This window comes from Sus scrofa, chromosome 15 (genome assembly GCF_000003025.6).
Source record: "Sus scrofa isolate TJ Tabasco breed Duroc chromosome 15, Sscrofa11.1, whole genome shotgun sequence".
Lineage (NCBI taxonomy): Eukaryota > Metazoa > Chordata > Mammalia > Artiodactyla > Suidae > Sus > Sus scrofa.
This window is the reverse complement of record NC_010457.5, coordinates 57,282,141-57,302,031: the sequence shown is the minus strand read 5'-3', so window position 1 is coordinate 57,302,031 and position 19,891 is coordinate 57,282,141. Positions and strand designations below refer to the sequence as shown.

At 43.2% G+C, this 19,891-nt stretch overlaps 1 protein-coding gene across 4 annotated transcripts in view; it reads right to left on the bottom strand.

Moving 5' to 3' along the window:
* The window catches only part of ARHGEF4 (Rho guanine nucleotide exchange factor 4), a 117,863-nt gene that overhangs the window by 76,603 nt on the left and 21,369 nt on the right, over positions 1-19,891 (bottom strand). Inside the window, exon 1 of one of the 4 annotated variants that reach the window (XM_021075747.1) lies at positions 9,118-10,403. The exons of 2 other annotated variants lie outside the window; for them this stretch is intronic. In XM_021075747.1, the coding sequence (XP_020931406.1) occupies positions 9,118-9,229 (112 nt within the window). In that variant the 5' untranslated portion in view covers positions 9,230-10,403. Of the gene's footprint in view, positions 1-7,199; positions 7,775-9,117; positions 10,404-19,891 lie in introns of those variants that run through there. One more of the 4 variants, XM_021075744.1, reaches the window with a different exon arrangement.

Here is a 19,891-nt window from a genome sequence, read left to right as displayed (position 1 = left end):
AAAAATGTTAACATGGTTGCAAATGTACTTTTAAAATTTGAATCTAGCATCTTGTAGGCCAGTGGTTTTCAACTGGGGATTCTTATCACTTATGGGATTTTATTAATATACAGGTGTCAATATATAGACCTGCTCCAAACTTACTGCCTCTCTATTTAGACATTTTTGGTATATCCTAACTGTATACTGGCATATTCAAAATATAATTTTGTCAGTATTATTATATATCTGAAGTTTTTTTCCTCTGTAAATATATTGTCCTCTGTACAGATTCCTCTGTAAATGTTCCTCTGTACAGATTCCTCTGTAAATGTTCCTCTGTTAATGGCCTTCTTTGACAATAGGGTTAATCATTATGTTTATAATTATGACATCTAAAATTTTTGAATTGACTTCATTATCTTGTTTTGCACACTGAGGAAACAATTAAATTTCCAAATGTCCATTGCAATATTCTTTTTATGAATTCTCATCAGATCTTTCACTTTAATGTTCTATTTCCTTTTGTTCCTCTTACATTGTCCTTAACTCATAAATTGCCTTTTAGTAGGCTCCACTTTTGTAAAGTTAAATGAAAACATCTGTAAAAGATATCTTTTTCCCCCCTGTCTGAGCCATCCAGAATATAAAATCTCTGAGTATTCTTATTTTTGAAGCAACATAATTATTTGCATAGGTTCGATAAGAATCTGTCCTTCTTGTCAACAGGAGGACTACTTGGAACTTTGGCTGTACAACCAAAGCCCTGCTTGGAATGTCATATCTGAGAATGATACCAGTTTATAGTCAAATACAACTAGACCCTTGTAAGGAGCCAAGGTTGACTTCATGGAGCCAGTGTTCACAAAGCCCTCTTGGGAAAAGCGGCCAGATTCTCAGGCTGATTGCGCTTCCAGCCTACATACAGGTCGGTAAGGAAAGTCACTTTCTGGGAGGTTCAGGAGCTTTAGGATATTTTGGAAACTTTTAGAAGGCAGGAATTTGCCCAAATCTAGAAGTGCTATGGGTGAGATCTAGTGGAGAGTTCTCGGCTTGGCTTCCTAGCCATGGATGTACAATGTTCATACACTGGGAAGACTCTATTATTTTCAAGATTTCAGTTCTCCCAACTTGATCTACAGATTCAAAACAATCCACATCAAAACTGCCGGAAGATATTTTGTAAATAATGACAATCTGATTCTAAAATGTATATGGAAAGGCAAAAAAAATAGAATATCTAAAGCAATATTGAAAAAGAGAACAGAATGAGATGATTCATGTACCTGATTTCAAGACATATTATAAAGCTACAATAATCAAGACCATGTGGTTTGGGCAAAGGACAAACCATCAGTGGAACAGAACAAGGAGACCAGAATCAAGTATAGATAGCTGTTTTTTGGTAAAGGTACAAAGTCAATTCAAAGGCTAAATGGTGCTACAACATTTGAACATGTACATGCAAAAACAGTACCTTTACCCTCACCTCAATACTGTATAAAAATTAACTCAAAATGGATCAAATGTAAATGGATAAAACAATTTAATGTACATGTAAAACTATAAAACCTTCCTGAAGAAAACAGGAGAAACTCTCTGCATCCTTAGGTTTGGTAAAGATTTCTTGAATATAACACTAAAAGTATGATCCATAAAAGAAAAACCATTGAATTAGGTTCCATTGAAATTACAAATTTTTGCTCTGCAAAATCCTCTACTCTATTAGAGAATTCAAATAGGAGCCACAGACTAGAAACAATATTTGTAAATCATATATCTGACAAAAGTACTTGAGCTCAGAATATAGCATAAAGAATTCTTAAAACCCAATAAGAATAAAAATTGGGCAAAAGATTCACATACTTCAGCAAAGAGGATATAAATATGGCAAATAAGCATATGAAAGATGTTCAACATCAATAGTCATTAGGGAAATACAAATTAAAACCAAATGAGCTTTTACACACCTCATAGAATAGCTTAAAAATTTGGCAATATTAAGTGTGGACAAGGCAAAGGCAACTGTTTTACTCTGATGGTGGAAAAAAGTTTGGTAGTTTCTTATAAACATTCATTTACCAAATAACCCAATAATTCACTCCTAGGTATTCACCCAAGAGAAACAAAAACTTACGTCCATACAAAGACTCATACAATAATGTTCACAGAAGTTTTATTTGTAACAGGCAAAACTGGAAACAACCCAAATGTCATTCATTAGTGAAATAAGGAGCAACTGTGGCAATCCATTCAGTGGAATACTATTCAGCAATTAAAAAGAAAAAAACTACTGATACATGTAAAAACATAGATGAACCTCAAGTATATTATGTCAGGTAAAAGAAACCAGCCTAAAAAGCCTAAATGATATAATTCCATTTACATGACATTCTGAAATAGGCAAATCCATACAGACGGACAACAGACTAGCCAGGGACTGGAGGTCAGGGAATGGGTTGACTACAAAAGGGCAGCTTTAATTTTTTTGGAGTGCTGAAACCTCTATATTTTGATTATGGTGGTGGTTACATGGCTGTTTAAATGTGCTAAAATTCTTAGACTGCTACAGCAAAAGAGTAAGTTTTACTGTATAACTTTAAGAAAAATAAAGAAAGGAGGAAAAAAAGTATGCAAGCAATTCGGCTACATCAACCTTCTGGCTGGAACCCTTTTCCTGGCTCCGAGAATTGTTAGTCCCTGTTTTCTTGCATGCAGTCACTGCTTGGCCTTCCTGTCTGCAGCCCCATCTCTTGCTCTGCTTCTCATTCCATACTATCTGCAATTCCTGACATGATACCTCAGATGCTCAATCAATACAGGTTCCATTCCTTCCTATACCTCTGCATGTGTTTATCTTAGCCCTCCTTCCAGGAAGCTCCTTCCACTCCTCACCACAGCTAACTTGCAGGCTTAAGGCTCTGGCAATACCTCCTCCTGTTGTTTTTCTGAATCACTTCCTCCCTGTCACTAGAATGGGTTGGGTCTGGCACCCTCCTTCCAGGCTTCCTTTTCTGTGCAGTAAAGGCTGGGCGATGTTTAAGCCTTGCATGTTCTGAGGAAAGGACTGGCTCCTGGGAGACAGTCTCTAAGTCCTTAAAATATTCTCTCTGCTGAGTGCCTCTGCATATCTGGGGCTTTGGGTCATGCTGGATAGTTTATGCTAATGATATGATTTATGCTGGGGACCTTGAACTAAGCTGTCTTGGTAACCTCTGGAGGGACTGGGGACTAAATAATTAAGGTTAATCCTGGGGCTGCTGAGTGCCTGAATAACTGAATGCCAGTAAAAACTCTGGAACTCAAGGCTTGGGTGAATGTCCCAGGTTGGCAATACTTCCTACACGTTGCCACCATGTTTTTGGGACAACTGAGCATGGTCTTTAGGGTTCCATGAAACTGGACACCTGGAAGCCTGTGCCTGGTTTCCCCTGGACTTTACCCTATGCACCTTTTGCCTTGATTTTTCTGTGCCCACACCCTTGGCATGTGGAAGTTACCAGGTCAAGGGCTGAACACGAACCACAGCTGTGACAATGCTGGATCCTTAACTACTAGACCACCAGGGAACTCCCTTGATTTTAATTTGAATCCCTTCACTCTAACACATTGGAACCATGAGTATGACCACTTTTCTGAACTCAGAGTTCTTCCAGCAAATTATCTACTGAGAGTGGCTCTGGCACTTCCAACACATCATTCCACTGGGTTTATTTCTATCAGAGCCCTTATCATAATGATTTGTTGCTGTCTCTCTCCGTGCTGCGATTCCTTTAAGGGCAACAGCCCTATGATTTGCCTGTCATCTCTAGGGCCCAGTGCTGTGTCTGGGACATGATGTGTTAAGTAAATGATATAAGAGAGGTACAGAATTCTCTTAAGTCTGATTCCCTTCTGAGGTAGAAAGATGCCTCTGGGGCTTGCAGAGAAATGTGGATGTAGCATGCGTTCTCTCCCAAGAAATCATATGACACTGACCATGCAAAATCACAGGTAGTGAGAACTGCTAACCCCAGAAGCCTACGCTGAGAATTAAGCCTGTGAGACAACACATCTAGCCAAGTAACAGCAATGTGATAGCATAGCTGAGGGCTATAGAAGCTATAGGCACTTAGAAGGAGATGAGAACAGTGGGCAGAAAGAAGGGCTGTGGAGATTCCACTCTGTCAACTATATTTTATTTTCAGAATCTGCCTTTAAGGAAAGCCTTCTCCAAACCAGGATAAGTGACATTTTGGTGGAAAATGCAAGACTGGACATTTAAAAATTCAAGTCTTTGGAAACAAGGTATGTCTATAGTTCTCTGCTGGATTCCCTGGCTAATGGTCTGCCATGAAGGTTACCTGTGATCCCAGCCTCAAGTTCTAGCCTTTCTGGATCCTGATCACAACTTTTAGAATGTTTAGCAATATACTCTAGCACAAAAATCACAGCAATAATTCTTAGATTTTCCTAAGGATCTTTTACTGATAATTCCTAATCTTTCTTAAGAGAGAAACACAGCTTCACTCAACACACATGTGCTTTGTCTTATAGCCTCAGATGAGTTGAACAGAAATACAATATGCAATAAATGCCAATACACTAGTAGAGACCCACCTTAAATCCACAGCTCTGATTAGAACCATGGAGCTTTCAAGTTGATTAGAGAAGAGGTTTGATCTTAGATTCCAATGCCCTCATTTTGAAAATGGGGTACCCGGGATCCACACAAAAGCCTTGGCTATTTAATAAAGACAAGAGTGACCATGCAAGTAGCCAAGACATTACTTCAATGTGTGAAACACCCCCCACCTCCCCAAGTACGCTGCCTTCCTCTTTCCACAGCCTCCACTCCAAACCCAGCAAAGGGCCTCTGTTAAGTCATACTAATCCAGGCCTGAAGCTTTAGTCAGGCATGACCTAGCTGGTCAGCCTTGGGTAAATTACTGCATCTCTCTGAGTTTGTTTTCATATCTGGATTATAGGACAGCAGTGGATTTTTATGTGGTTAATGAGGTGACATGGAGTCTCAAGCCTGGCATATGTAGAAGATGCTCAACAAACATACCTGCCCTTTCTTCTTCCCATCAAGTCCTCCTCCATGGCAGCCTTTTAACCAGATTTCTTCAACTGAACCACAAGTCCAAAGATTATTTGAATGCCTCTTTTCTTGATTCTTCCCAAGGATGGCAAGAGAACTCATTCATTGCATAAAATGGGCACCTCAGGACAGCAGGACTAAATTTTCTCTAGGAGGTCAGGTGAGTTCAGGCTCCATGAACTCACACAGCTATACAGGGCTCATGCACCTGTTCATACATCTAGTACAGAACACTACCCACGCGGAGTCTCCAAAACAAGCCAGGAAGGTGAGGTCTGAGGTTCTCACATCAACCCTTCCAACATCACGTTGCTTTAAACCCTGCCCCAACCTTGCAGGGGCAGCTCTGAGTTCCTCCAGGAGAAGCTTTCTGGACCTTAGCTTTGACCTTGCCTCCCCTCACCCCCATCCCAGCCACATACACAGCCACCCCAGACCTTCATGCACATATAGCTGCTATCTCTGAAACTCATCCATGCTGCCTTGGTTCCCTCTGCATGGCCTGGACAGTCCCTGGATCTCAGGGGTGTCTAATAAACCCAGGCATCTGCCATGCCCATCTGCCTTGGTCCTGCCCTGGGGTAGAAGAAATGGCAAGGGAGTCCATGGAGGCCCTAAATCCACCTCCCTGAGCCTCTCTGAACCCATTTGCCATTGCTGAGGTGGAGCGGGTATGCCCCTGACTTGGAAGTGGAAGAAAAGCATTTGGGTAGAGAGAAGGAAGGGTTCCTTTGCCAGTTGGCTTAAAGTCCCACTTCCAGTGTTATCTAGTTTGCTTCTTTTAAATTGGGTGCTGTAAAACTCCCCAGAGAAGAGGGAAAGTTTCAAGGGAACTGGGATGGGAGGGAGGCAGAGCTGTAGAATTCTGAAAATTTTTTTACCTTTTCATTGGAGGATACACCAACAAGCTTTCTGAGTTACATGTGTTTGTTTCAGGGCAGATGAAGAGTCATGGAGCGCTCAATGCAAGGGTCTGGGCATCCTTCATTGTTCTTTTCCAAACCCACTGACATTAGAGCAGAGTCCAAACTCTGTATCTGTCATTCATGGCACTCTTACAACCCACAGAGCTAACCTCTACTCCTCTGCCATTGGGCCTGTGCTCCGTCCTGGAAAGGTGGGGGCAGGGACAGGATGGGACAAGACAACCCTGCTGCCTGCATGGCCCTCCCTGTTTCTCTCTGGCTCTGCTGCTCTGATCCGGGGCAAATGCACAGCCTCGTTTCCACTGCCTGTGTGGAGCCCTGAAGCTTTCACAGGCTGCACCCACCCCCATCCATTGGCATAATGGGTGCTCTACCTCCCAGATTTCCAGGCAGCACCTGTCTTCATTTACAGCTCTCCCTGCAGGGGCTGAAAAATAAAATGTTTCCAAGAAGTAAAATATAAAGAACTTAATTTAACAACTAATCAAGGGTCACCATGCATAAAATTACATTGGGTTTCCTTGCTTAACGAAATCAATATTTAGGGTTAAAGTCTTCCTATCAATCTGCACACGGAATTTGGTACCCGGGGCAGAAAGGGAGCACCAAAACAATCCCATCTCAGGGAAACTGCGCTATTCCAGAGGGTCCAGGAGGAGAACCCATACTCTGGCTAGGAACCGCAGTCCTGGAGCCAGGACCAAACACACTGAATCTGGTCCACCCATGGCCAGCGAGCCCTCTCCTATCTTCTGTTTTGTAGAAGTCAAGGAGCTGCAGTTCCGAAAGCCAGACCTGTGCCATCGGTCAAGAACAATTTGGGCAAGGGAAACAGCAAATCAAGGGGTCACATTCTATTCTCACAGTAACACTCAATTTCCAAGTTGAGGACACGCCCGGCTGGAGGGATGGGGCAGGGGGGGTGACAAGGGTTCCGCTGTGTAACCAACCTACCGGTAGAAATGGGTGAAAGAAGGGACGGGAGGTAGTGGGTGGTGTTGGTAAATCAGAAGAAAACCCAGAAAAAGAGAAGAGCGAAGCAATTGGAAGCAAGGAACCAGATGATGGAAACGAGCAATAGAAAAAGTGCAGGAGGAAAGGACAAGGGAAGAGATCATCTCGAGGGGGAAGGAGAGAACGCGCTAGACGGTCGGATGCGGGGAGCGGAAGGGGTGCGGCGGCGCGTGGGGCGGCGGCGGCTGCGCCCTTACCGGCGGTGGCCGAGCGCAGGCTCTCCAGGCTCCAGGAGCGGGATAGGGCGCCGCGCATGCCCCCGCTGCCGCCGCGGCCGCCGCACACCACGCCGCTGCTGTCCGAGTCGGAGCCTGGGGACAGCCCGGCGCTACTGCCGCTGCCGCTGCTGCTGGTGCCGAGGTCGCCGCTCGTCTGCCCGCTCGACTCGCTCGGGCATTGCTGCGCCCTCGGGCAGGCGGGCCCAAGCTCCAGCCACAGACTCGCGGGCGGCTGGGCCGCGGCGGCGGCGGGGCTGCCAGGCGACGGGGCGAGTGAGCCGGGGCCCGGGCCGGGCGAGGGGTGTGCAGACGGCCGCGCGGCGTCCTCGGCCCCATCCCCGCCGCCGCACGGCCGCCGCTCCGGGCCAGCTGACATCATGGGGCTCCGCTAAGGAGGCTCCCGGCCGCCGCCGCCCGCTCGGGCTGTGCGGCCGCGGCGGCTGGGACCCTCAGCAGGTGGGGGGCACGCGCGGCTCCGGCAAGGCCAGGCGCCCACCGGGCAGGGCGCCGCGCATCCACTCGCCGCCCGCTCCCGGCCGCCCGCCGGGCGCTGAGCCGCGGCGCCGACCCCGGTGCGGGTCGCGGGCCCGGTCGGGACGCGCTCACGCACGCGCGCACGCAGATCTGGAACGGCGGCGGCGGCGGGCGCGGCGCGCGGGGCCCCGGGCAGTTCTCGGTCCCCGCAGGGCCGCGCCCCACCGCCGGCCTTCCAACGCGTGAGTTAGGACAGGGGCATCCTCGGAAGGGGGCGTCCCAGACACCCCACAGCCATGGCGGTGAGTAAAGCCGGCGGGCGCTCTTTTTCCCCCGCTAAGATCCAGCTCAGACTGCGCGTCCTTGTCAGTCTGGGGCAGGAGTGTAGCCGGGAGGCCACGCTCAGCCCTGCAAAGCCGGGTGGGGGGAGCGCGCTTGGCCGAGACGTGCCCCTCCTCCTCGGGCCCGCTATGCGTCCAATGTGCGGGGAACACCCGGCACCCTCCAGAGAGCCGGCCAGCGGGAGTATGCCAGCAGTCCTCTGCAGTGATTAAGAGGCCGTCAAAGTAGAGCCACGGTCCGGGCCAAATGATTTTAGAGTGTCTGTGAAAGTCCAGTGATAGGCACAATTAAAAATGGGAGCCACAAAGCACATGACATATAGCCAGGGAATCTATAGGGTTTTTTTTTTTTGTTTTTTGTTTTGTTTGTCTGTTTTTTTTTGGGGGGGGAGTTAAGGATTAGAGAAGGGAATTGCTGTTTCTTTCGACCCTTTCAGACACCTGTGAGCTTTCTGTAGATTCTTGGAGTGCGCCTAGAGGAAGGGTGAGGTACCTCCACAGTTACAAACAGGCGAGGTTAATCAAGAATTACAAAATCTGGGAAGTGTGAGAGGAAGTCCCAATATGGACTGACAAGGGCTGAGTCAGGCTGCTGATCCCCACCCCCACATCATCACTCCTTCAAGCCCTAGGGAGCTGATTGTCAAGTAGCAGAATAACGAGGGTGAGGATGAAATGAGAGGTCCTTGCCAGGCTCCAGCACACCAGCTGGTGTAGGGTGAATGCTGGAAAAGTCATTCTCTTCTCTTCCCTCCATTTGGGGTCAATTCCCTGTAGCCCATCTCCTTCCCTAAGCCATGTGTGCTCCCTAGCTCTGTGTCATAAGGGACCCTGCCTTTTCATAGCTATCTCCTCTCCTTACAGACCAGGTGTTATCTCCTCTTACAATACCTGCCCTAACAACTCAGGGGGCTGGGACAGTGGCATGCCAGCGTTTAAGTACAAAGCTCTGTAAAGGCACAAGGCAATACCAGTGTGTTGGAAGCTGGGCACTGCAGGGTGACTCAGCCAAAGCTGCACCTTGAAGCGCCCCCCCCCCCCCCAGCTTACTCCTCTGGGGAACCTTCCTGAACATTCCTTACCTAGCATGCACTCTTCCCATCCATGCTTCCATTCTTTGCTGTTCTTGGGAAGAACAGCTCTTCCCCGACTCCTCCTTGCTCTTGAGTCCAGGCTTTCTGCGAGAGTCCCCATCTGTGTTTCTGCCTGGTCATCCTCTTGAGGCCCGTGAACTTACTAGCCCTTGTGGGTGGAGAGCTGTCCCTGGGGGATGAGTCACAGGTCAGGAGACACTGTCCCAATCCAGAGCAAGTCTGTGGGTTCTCCCTCCAAAATAAGTGTCAGAGATGTCCACTTCTTTCTTTTACTTTACCGCTACTACCACCATACTGTGTTTGGAAGACAGTTTCAGTCTCTTAAGTTGTTGCACAGAGCAGCCAAAGTTGTTCCACAGAGCAGCCAGAGAGGAAACTCAAAATTAAATATACACCACTGTGTCCTGCTTCAGATTCAAACCCTTCAGAAGCTTATCTCACAATTAGCAAGACCTGCAAGACCCTGTGTGTTGCCCAGCCCCCTGCCCCATTCTCCACCTCCTGTCATAGCTCTCCCTGTTCTCTGCAAGCCAGCCCCAAAGGCTGTCTTGCTGTTTCTTCCTGCATCAGGTCCTTTGCACTTACTGCTCCTTTTACGTGGAATGTAATCTTTGCTTTTTTAGGGTATTGGCTCCTCAAACCTGAGATCTCAGTAAATGTTACCTCCTCAGTGAGACTTCCTTCCTGGAACTTAAAACCATTTTTCAGTGGCTTGTTTATCTGTTGTGTGCCTCCTTTAGACCATGTACTGTGAGGGTCAGTGACTCTACCACCACTGGGTCCTCAGAGCATCTTCCACAGGCTAGGTGCGCAGGGAGTGCCTGTGGAGGAATGAATGGGGTCCTGGAACTGAGCAGGAGGCCAGGTAGGCAGAAGGGAGCACTCTTGCTCTCTGGGGTCAGGACTCTGAGAAGGTGATGAGTGATCCCAGGTGGAGAGTACCTCTAGGAGGCAGCAGCCTGGACAGATATGGCCTGTGTCAACCAAAGAGCCATGCACCAGGCTTTTTCTGAGTCCATTTCTCTTTTAAGTCTTCAGTAGAATCTTATTTGAACCAGCTAGCCTATATCAGCTGTACTGCAGTGAAGAATAGAGTGTCTTCGTTAAGTTCTGGTATACAAAAGGAATTATATTTCTTAAGACCACAGTGGTGATGGCAGCTGAAATTAATGCTTACTACCTGAAGTTCAGGGTATCTCAGGGGACAAAAGTTGGTGCAGAGATTTAGCTGCTCCCTGCCCCCCATGGGAAGATTCTTTCCCCATAAAACTTTTTTTTTTTTTTTTTTAAGGGCTGCACCTGAGGCATATATGGAAGTTCCCAGGCTAGGGGTCAAATCTGAGTTATAGCTGCAAGCCTACACCACAGCCACAGCAATGCCAGATCTGATCCGCATCTGCAACCTATACCACAGCTCACGGTAACCCACTGAGCAAGGCCAGGGATCGAACCTGAAACCTTACAGTTCCTAGTTGGATTCATTTCCACTGCACCACAATGAGAACTCTTCTATTTATATTTGAATGACCAGTGGTATGTCTTCATCAGCATAGAAGGATCGGTGTTTCTTGAGGTTTACTCAACGGTACCAAAAGAGTAGCTGCAGTACCACTGTATGTGTAGAAACAGATAGAGGATAGGATTAAAACTAGTCTAAGCCTTGAAGTCCACTTCTGTCCTGGCTCTCCTAACTAAACTTGTACTTCAGTTGCTACTACAATTTTGGATGGAGAGGAGCTGAAAGCCAGAGAGATCTGGGTTCAAATGCTGTTTTTTTTTTTCTCTTACTACTTGTCACCTTGGGCAGGCAACATCAGAGCCATAACACTGTGGAGAGAAAACAGACTTCACAAAACAAGTCACCCAGTCACTAAACTAAATTAGTTTAGTTCATTGCTAAACTAATAAGGAAAAACAGTAACAAACCCAGGGAGGGGAAAGTATTTGGAGTTGCTATAATTTATCTAAAAAATCCACTTTCCAACCAAAAGGTAGGAAATATGCAAAGAAACAGGAAAGTATGACTTATACAGTGGGGAAAAAGCAGGCAACAAAAACTGCCTGTGAGTGAACACATGTGAGATTTATTAGAAAAAGAATGCAAGATAGCCATTATAAATTAACATGGTCATAGAACTAAAAGAAACCATGATTAAAGATGTAAAGGAAAGTATGATAACAATTGTTAAAAAGAAACAGCAAACCCCAAATGGAAACATTTGTGCTAAGCCCACCAGGAGTTAATAACTAACCTAACTGCAGTTTCTGTCTCTTCCAGGAGTGGCATTTAAAACTATTCAGTCTGGAGTTTCCTAGTACTCATTAGTGAGGTAATCTGCCTAAGATCCCCTGCCTTCCCTTAAGGGAAGTTGACCTTGCCTGAAATCATCCACTCTTTTAACTTCCTTGTCCCACCCTCTTTATGCCCTATAAAATCTTCCATTTTGGATGGGCTTTTTTGCATGCTACATGGGGTGCTGCCCAGTTCATGAATTACTGAATAAAGGCAATTAGATCTTCAAATTAATTCTGTTGACTTTTGTTTCCTAACAGATTTGGTGGCATCAGTGGGACCAGGGTTAAACTTTTGACAGCATTCTGGGACAATGAGAAACACAGGCATATAGTTTCTCAACCTTTTGGCCAAGATCAAGTGTAGAAACACAGGCATTGTACCCATGAACCCCTTTTTGAATTCACTGCTTTTCTCACTATTTTCAAGGCTGTGAGTGAGTTCCTTTCAGTTCTGAATTCTGCTCTCTTTGCATTGAGCTCCCAATTTAATTTGCTTTCTAGTCAGTTCCCCATTTTTTTTTTTTTTTTTGGAAACCCCAGCCCTTGATTTTGTCCCCAATTTCCCAGATTCCATGTTTGGAATGCTGGTGGCAGATGCAGTTCCGCATGCATCCCACTTTTTTGGGAGTCTTCTGGTTCAGTCCTTTCCCCAACCCCCAGATCCCACACCAGAAACTACTGGTAGTTTGGACTGTAATTCCCAATTCGACTGGAAACCCTAGACCTTAGCTCTGTGCCCAGGTTCCACGTTGGGAACTGTTAGCAGTTTAGGCTAAGTTTCCCATTGGTTTGGAATCCTTCCCAAGAATCAATGTCAGGAACTGCTGGTGGCAGCTGTAGTTCCCCATTTGTTTGGAATCAGTCTGCTGTCTCCCTTTGATGTCTGCTAGTACAATCCCAGTCTGGGATTGGACTGGGTCCAAGGTCAGACCCAGTCTAGTAAAGGCTATTGCTAACAGGGATCTTGGAAGTCAGAAAACTGCTATAATTGGTGGGCATGGTCAAGGCTTTTGGAACATTTGCTACTTCAAGGAGACTCATGGTAGGATAAGTTAGTCATGGAATTGATCAGATTGACATGATGTTACCTGCCGGCCTCAGGAAAATTTCCATGCAGTGAGGTGCACGATATAGCACTCCTCAATTCCCAAACCCATGGCACATCCCTCTTAGGTATTAGTTTGGCTCTGAGAAACCTGAAAGCCTAACTAAAAGAAACAGGACCCTTTATATCCAAGGAGTTCAGCTCTCCATCTTCTGACACACCTGTTTAATTTTATGTCTAAGTGCTGTAGTCCTAGAAGTTGCAAATAACTTAAACAATGGCAAAATATAAAGACAACCTAGAATTACAATGGCCATTATGAAGAGCAATCCAACTAGATAAGATCATTTGAGAAGGACACTTGAAAGTAAGGGTTCCCGTATCAAACAAACAGAATGGGATAACCTATTTTAATTGGTTTGTGGAAGCCTCCAAAAGGCTTCAAAATTCCAAAATACCTTCATTAAAATATTGGCTGCAAAATGCTAATGAAAAATTAAAAACACAAGAGGTACCTAAAAACAAAACAAGACAAAGAGTAAGAATGATGTAATTTCTATTGCTTCCCTCTGTCCTCTTTTTATTTCAGTGCATACCCTAGTAATCCTTGTCTGTAGTGCCCAGTCAAGAGAGGAAAGTAAAATTTAATGTCCCCTCCTGTGCAAATCCAGACCCACTGATTTTTTTTATCCTTTTCTTTCCCAGGGACAACTGGTACCTTCTTGTTTGCAATTATCTAAGTCTTTCTTTTGGCTATCTTTGGGAGTGGTTCTAAGATCTTGAAAGGATGTTTTCTGCATCCTCTTTGAGAACACACCCTAGGAGTTCCATCATGGCTCAGTGGTTAATGAATCTGATTAGGAACCATGAGGTTGCGGGTTCCATCCCTGGCCTTGCTCAGTGGGTTAAGGATTTGGCGTTGCTGTGAGCTGTGATGTAGGCCGCAGATGAGGCTCAGATCCCGCGTGGCTGTGGCTGTGGTGTAGGCTGGCGGCTACAGGTCTGATTAGACCCCTAGCCTGGGAACCTCCATATGCCACAGAAGCGGCCCTAGAAATACCAAAAAGACAAAACAAAAAAACAAAACAAAAAAAAAAAAACAAACAAAAAAAACAAACACATGCTAAATCCAAGGGGTTATTCAATACTCCCAGAAATATTTACTTTTTGAAATCCAACAAGATATCTCAAAAGGATCTGATAACTCTGTGATCAGAAATTTGGCCAAATTGGAAGCTGATATCAGAGCCTGATAGGAATGCTCTTCAGGCTTTCTTGCCTTAGCTAACAGCACCAAAGGAGAAAGAAAAGCATTCCAACATAGGTGGATGGGTCTGACAGTCCTTTGATATCATTAAAAAAGCAATACAATTCTTTGTGAAATTAAAAACAGTTGTCCTTGTATTTTACAACTCTAGTTTTTCTGGAGCAGAGGTGGTTGTAGAAACCACCAAAACTTGTTAATCAATCCCCAAACCACCCCTGTTCATCTCAAAAAGCTTGTAAATATTGGCCGTAAGAAATCAAAGTCCTTAGAGGAATTTTCATTCTTTTCCTGTGCCTTTGAGCTGTAAATGTTAACTCTTATCTAGGCCATTTTTTTTTTTCTTTTTACTGCTGCACTTACAGCATATGGAATTTCCTGGTCCACGGCTGGAACTGGACTTGCAGCTGAGGCCTACGGCACAGCCATGGCAACACCAAATCTGAGCCACATCTGTGACCTACACTGCAGCTTGCAGCAACACTCTATCCTTAACCAACTGGGTGAGGCCAGAGATCGAACCCAGGTCCTCACAGAGACAATTCTGGGTTCTTAACCCACTGAGCCACACTGGAACTCCTAGGCCACTTCTTTAAAGCACAAATTTCAGAGAGGTAATTCTTAGCAGAAGGAGAATGAAAAGGAAAAGGTCATTTGAATTTATTTATTTTTAAAATGATTTTTATATTTTCCATTATAGTTGGATTTTTTTACAAGTGATTTTTCTTCTGAATTTAGATAAATGCAAAATCACATGTTTTCTCTGCAAATATTAGCAGAAGAAGCTTTAGGTATCTGAACAGATAAACTTATTCTAACTGTTCTTTTATAGATAGTAAATTTTACATCATCATACCTGAGTAAATTTTATATCATCATACCTGTCTTGTGGCTGAAATTTTAAAATGAAACTATGAGGTCTCTATTTGTATCTGTATGTTTCTGGGTGTCTATATATATATGTGTGGTTGATGTATGGTATTACCTACCTCTGCATTGTATTACTGAAATTAATTTGTTAAAGAGCTCTACTCAATTGCCTTAAAAATAAACAAGTGTTATATAAATTAAGAGTTGGGTATTTTAAAAACTCTCAGAAATATAATAGAAACTAACCAAAATGCTTTCAGGTTCATGTGATCTGAGAAAATATTCAGTATTAAAGCTATTTTAAGTTCATTGGTCTAATTAAAACAGAGTTTTTAAGAGTTATCACCATTGACTATAATGCAGATAAACAACTTTTATTCTACCTAGGTTTGCTAGTCAAATTCAGGTTATCTGTTGTGAAATATGTCTGCAACAAAAATATATACCTCACAATGATAGCTGATTTTGTCTACTGTCTCATGAAGTTTTTGTGAATTTGAAACATAATTCTCAGGAGCAAATGAAGATGCAAGTGGAATAATTTAAAGATATCTTTTAGTAATTAATATATTTTATGATATGTATACTTAAAAATAGCTTCCAAATTCTTTTTGGTAACTTGAAACTTCAGAGGTTTGTTAAGTTAAATGACAGAACTTCATTGACTATCTAGATCATTTCCAAATAAGATGAAATAATGAAATATTAATTACTAACCATAGATTTACCTATTTTCAGGTTCTTATTACAGAGAAACTAAAGATACCTGGTCTATTAGTAAACATGTTTTCTGCTTTATAGAAAGATTATAAAGTATAAGAAAAAGTATATGTTTCTAGAAATTATGAAACGTATTCATGGAATTTCCATCGTGGCCCAGTGGTTAATAAATGCAACCGGTATCCATGAAGATGTGGGTTCGATCCCTGGCCTTGCTCAGTAGGTTAAGGATCTAGCATTGCCATGAGCTGTACGTAGCATACTCGGCTCAGATCTGGTGTTGCTGTGGCTGTGGCGTAGGCTGGCAGCTACAGCTCCAATTCAACTCCTAGCCTGGGAGCTTCCATGTGCCGCAGATGTGGCCCTAAAAAAAAAAAAAAAAAAAAAAAAAAAAAAAAAAAAAAGACAAAAAAAATGTATTCATAAATTTGTCCATCTAAAGAAGTTAAGATTTCTGGAGTTCCCATTGTGGCACAGCAGAAACGAATCCAACTAGGAACCATGAAGTTGTGGGTTCAATCCCTGGCCTCGCTCAGTGGATTAAGGATCAAGCATTGCTGTGAGCTGTGGTGTAGGTCGTAGATGCAGCCTGGATCTGGTGTTGCTGTGGCTGTGGTGTAGGCTGGCAGCTGTGGCTCCGATTGGACCCCTAGCATGGGAACCTCCGTATGCTGCAGGTGCAGCCCAAGAAATGGCAAAAAGCCAAAAAAAAAAAAAAAAGTTAAAGTTTCTAAGAGTTAAGAACTGTAAATATAAAGAGAATTATACATCTTGACCAGGTGAAGTTTATCTCAGAAATGCAAGGTTGGTTTGATATCAGAAAATCAATTAATATACTATATATTAGCAAAATAAAGAACAAAAGTTGTATGATTATCTCAATAGACAGGAAAATTACTGGACAGAATCCAACACTCTCTCATGATTAAGAAAAACTTGACAAACTAGGAACAATAAGAACTTTCTCTATTCAATAAAGGGTATCTATGAAAAACCCACATCACACTTAATGGTGAAGATGGGGTGCTTCCCCACTAAGATCAGGAAAAAAGCAAAGATGTCCATTCTTCCCTTTTTTTGTGTGGGTGGGGGTTATCCTTTGGTTACATATTGAAGGCAAAGCTGAGCTGGTCTCTCTCTCTCTCTCTCTCTTTTTTTTTTGTCTTTTTTGCCTTTTCTAGGGCTGCTCCCGTGCATATGGAGGTTCCCAGGCTAGGGGTCCCATCGGAGCTGTAGCCGCCAGCCTATGCCAGAGCCACAGCAATGCAGGATCCGAGCCGCGTCTACAACCTACACCACAGCTTACAGCAACGCCAGATCCTTAACCTACTGAGCAAGGCCAGGGACTGAACCCGCAACCTCATAGTTCCTAGTCGGATTCGTTAACCACTGTGCCACGACGGGAACTCCCAAGCTGAGCTGGTCTTACACTCAAAATTTTTCTTGCCATTTTTATTCAACTGTACTATAGTGGATGCTCTAATCCCATAGCAGTTAGGCAAGAAAAAAATCCAAAAGACATCCAGATGGGAAAGGAAGAAGTAATATTACCTCCACTTATAGATAACATGATCTTGTACGCAGAAAATCCCAAGGAATCCATTACAAAAGTAGAACTAGTAAATAAGTTCAGCAGGGTTATATGATACAAAAGCAATATACAAAAGTCAGTTGTATTTCTGTGCACTTTCAATGACCAGTCTGAAAATGAAATTAAGAAGATGGTTTCATTGACAAAGTATCGAAGTGTATAAAATAGTTAGGAATGAAATTTTCTAAGGAAGTACAAACTTGTATTTTTATTTTTTTTTTGTCTTTTTACCTTTTCTAGGGCCACTCCCGTGGCATATGGAGATTCCCAGGCTAGGGGTCCAATTGGAGCTGTAGCCCTGGCTTACACTAGAGCCACAGCAACGTGGGATCCAAACCGCGTCTGCAACCTACACCACAGCTCAAGGCAACGCCGGATCCTTAACCCACTGAACAAGGCCAGGGATCGAACCCGCAACCTCATGGTTCCTAGTCAGATTCGTTAACCACTGCGCCATGACGGGAACTCCCAAACTTGTATTTTGAAAGGGAAAAATATTGTAAGAAATGAAAGGGTAAGATCTAAATAAATAGGAAAAATATCCTATGTTCATGGATCAGAAAGCTCAACAATGTTAAGAAAGTAGTGCTCCCCAAACTCACTCACAGATTCAGAATGATCCTCATCAGAATCCCAACTGATATCTTTGTGAAAATTGACAACCTGGTTCTAAAAATCATATGGAATTGCAAGAGACTCAGAATAGCTGACACATTCCTGAAGAAGAAGGGGAAAGTAGGAAGACACAACTTTCTAATTTCAAAACTTACTACAAAGAAATGGTAAATAAGACAGTGCGGTACTAGTACCAAGATAGAGATAGATCAGTGGAAGACAACTGACAGTCTAGAAATAAATGCATACATCTATGATCAACTTTTGACAGCAGGGACCAAGACCATTCAAAGGGGAAGAAAATAGTCTTTTCAACAAAGGGTGCTGGGACAACTGGATAGTCACATGCAGAGGATCTCAAAATATATCAGAGACCTAAATGTAAAAGCTAACGCTATAAAACTCTTAGAAAAAACATAGGTATAAATCTTCATGAACTTGGATTTACATGACACCAAAACACAAGCAGCAAAAAAAAAAAAATAAAATAAAATAAAATAAAAAAAATACATATATATATATATAAACTGGACTTCATCAAAATAAATAAATAAATACATGTGTGTGTGTGTGTATGTGTAACTGGACTTTATCAAAATTTAAAACCTTTTGTGCTTCAAAATGAAATGATGATGGAATTCCTGTTGTGGCACAGTGGTAATGAACCCAACTAGCATCTATGAGGATGCATGTTTGATCCTGGCCTTGCTCAGTGGGTTGAGGATCCACTGTTGCTGTGAGCTGTGGTGTGGGGCGCAGACACAGCTCGGATCTACCATTGCTGTGGCTGTGGCATAGTCTGGCAGCTGCGGCTCTGATTTGACCCCTAGCCTGGGAATATCCATATGACACAGGTGTGGCCCTAAAAAGCAAAAATGTGTGTGTGTGTGTGTGTGTGTATGTAAATAATATATCTGATAATGGACTTGTATTCAAGATAGAAATATTTAAGTTTTTATTATTATGGTTGATTTACAATGTTCTGTCAATTTCTTCTGTACAGCAAAGTTACTGTTATACGTATCTATGCATTCTTTTTGTCACATTATCCTCTATCATGTTATATTACAAGTGATTGGATAGTTTCCTGTGCTATACAGCAGGATCTCATTGCTTATCCACTCCAAATGCAAGAGTTTGTATCTACTAATTCCAAACTTCCAGTCCATCCCACTCTTACCCCCTGCCCCTTGGTAACCAAAAGTCTGTTCTCCATGTCCATGCGTCTGTTTCTTTTCTGTAGATAGGTTCATTTATGCCACATATTGGATTCCAGACATAAGTGATATTATATGGTATTTGTCTTTCTCTTTCTGACTTATTTCACTTAGTATGAGAGTCTTTAGTTCCACCCATGTTGCTGCAAATAGCTTTATTTTGTTCTCTTTGTGGGTGAGTAGTATTCCATGTGTACATATACCACATCTTAATCCATTCATCTGTGGTTGGACATTTAGGTTGTTTCCATGTCTTGGCTATTGTGAGTAGTGCCTGCAGTGAACAGAGGAGTACATGCGTCTTTTTCAATGAAAGTTTTGTCTGGATATGTGCCTAAGAGTGGAACTGCTGGATTATATGGTAATTCTATATTTAGTTTTCTGAGGTACCTCCATACTGATTTCCATAGTGGTTGTACCAGTTTATATTCCCACCAACAGTGTAGGAGGGTATGCTTTTCTCTACACCCTCTCCAGTATTTGTTATTTGTAGACTTACTAATGATGGTCCTTCTGACCAGTGTGAGGTTGTACCTCACTGCAGTTTTGATTTGCATTTCTCTGATAATTGTTGATGTTGAGCATTCTTTCATGTGCCTATTGGTGATCCATGTGTCTTCTTTGGAGAAATGTCTATTAAGGTCTTCTGCCAGTTTTTCATTTTTTTTTTTCTGTTGAGTTGTATGAGTTGTTGTTTGTATATTTTGGAGATTAAGCCCTTATCAGTTGCAGCATTTGAAACTATTTTCTCCCATTCCATAAGCGGTCTTTTTTTTTTTTTATCATTTCCTTTTCTGTGCAAAAGCTTTCAAGTCCCACTGGTTTATTTTTGTTGTTATTTCTATTGCTTTGGAAGACTGACCTAAGAAAACACTTGTGTGGTTGACGTCAAGGATGTTTTGCGTATGTTTTCTTCTAGGAGTTTGATGATGTCTTGTCTTATGTTTAAGTCTTTAAGCCATTTTGAGTTTATTTTTGTGCATGGTGTGAGGGTGTGATCTAGTTTCATTGGTTTACATGCAGCTATCCATTTTCCCAGCACCACTTACTGAAGAGACTGTCTTTTCCCCATTTTATATTCTTGCCTCCTTTGTTGAAGATCAATTGACCATAGGTGTCTGGGTTTATCTCTGGGTTCTCTATTC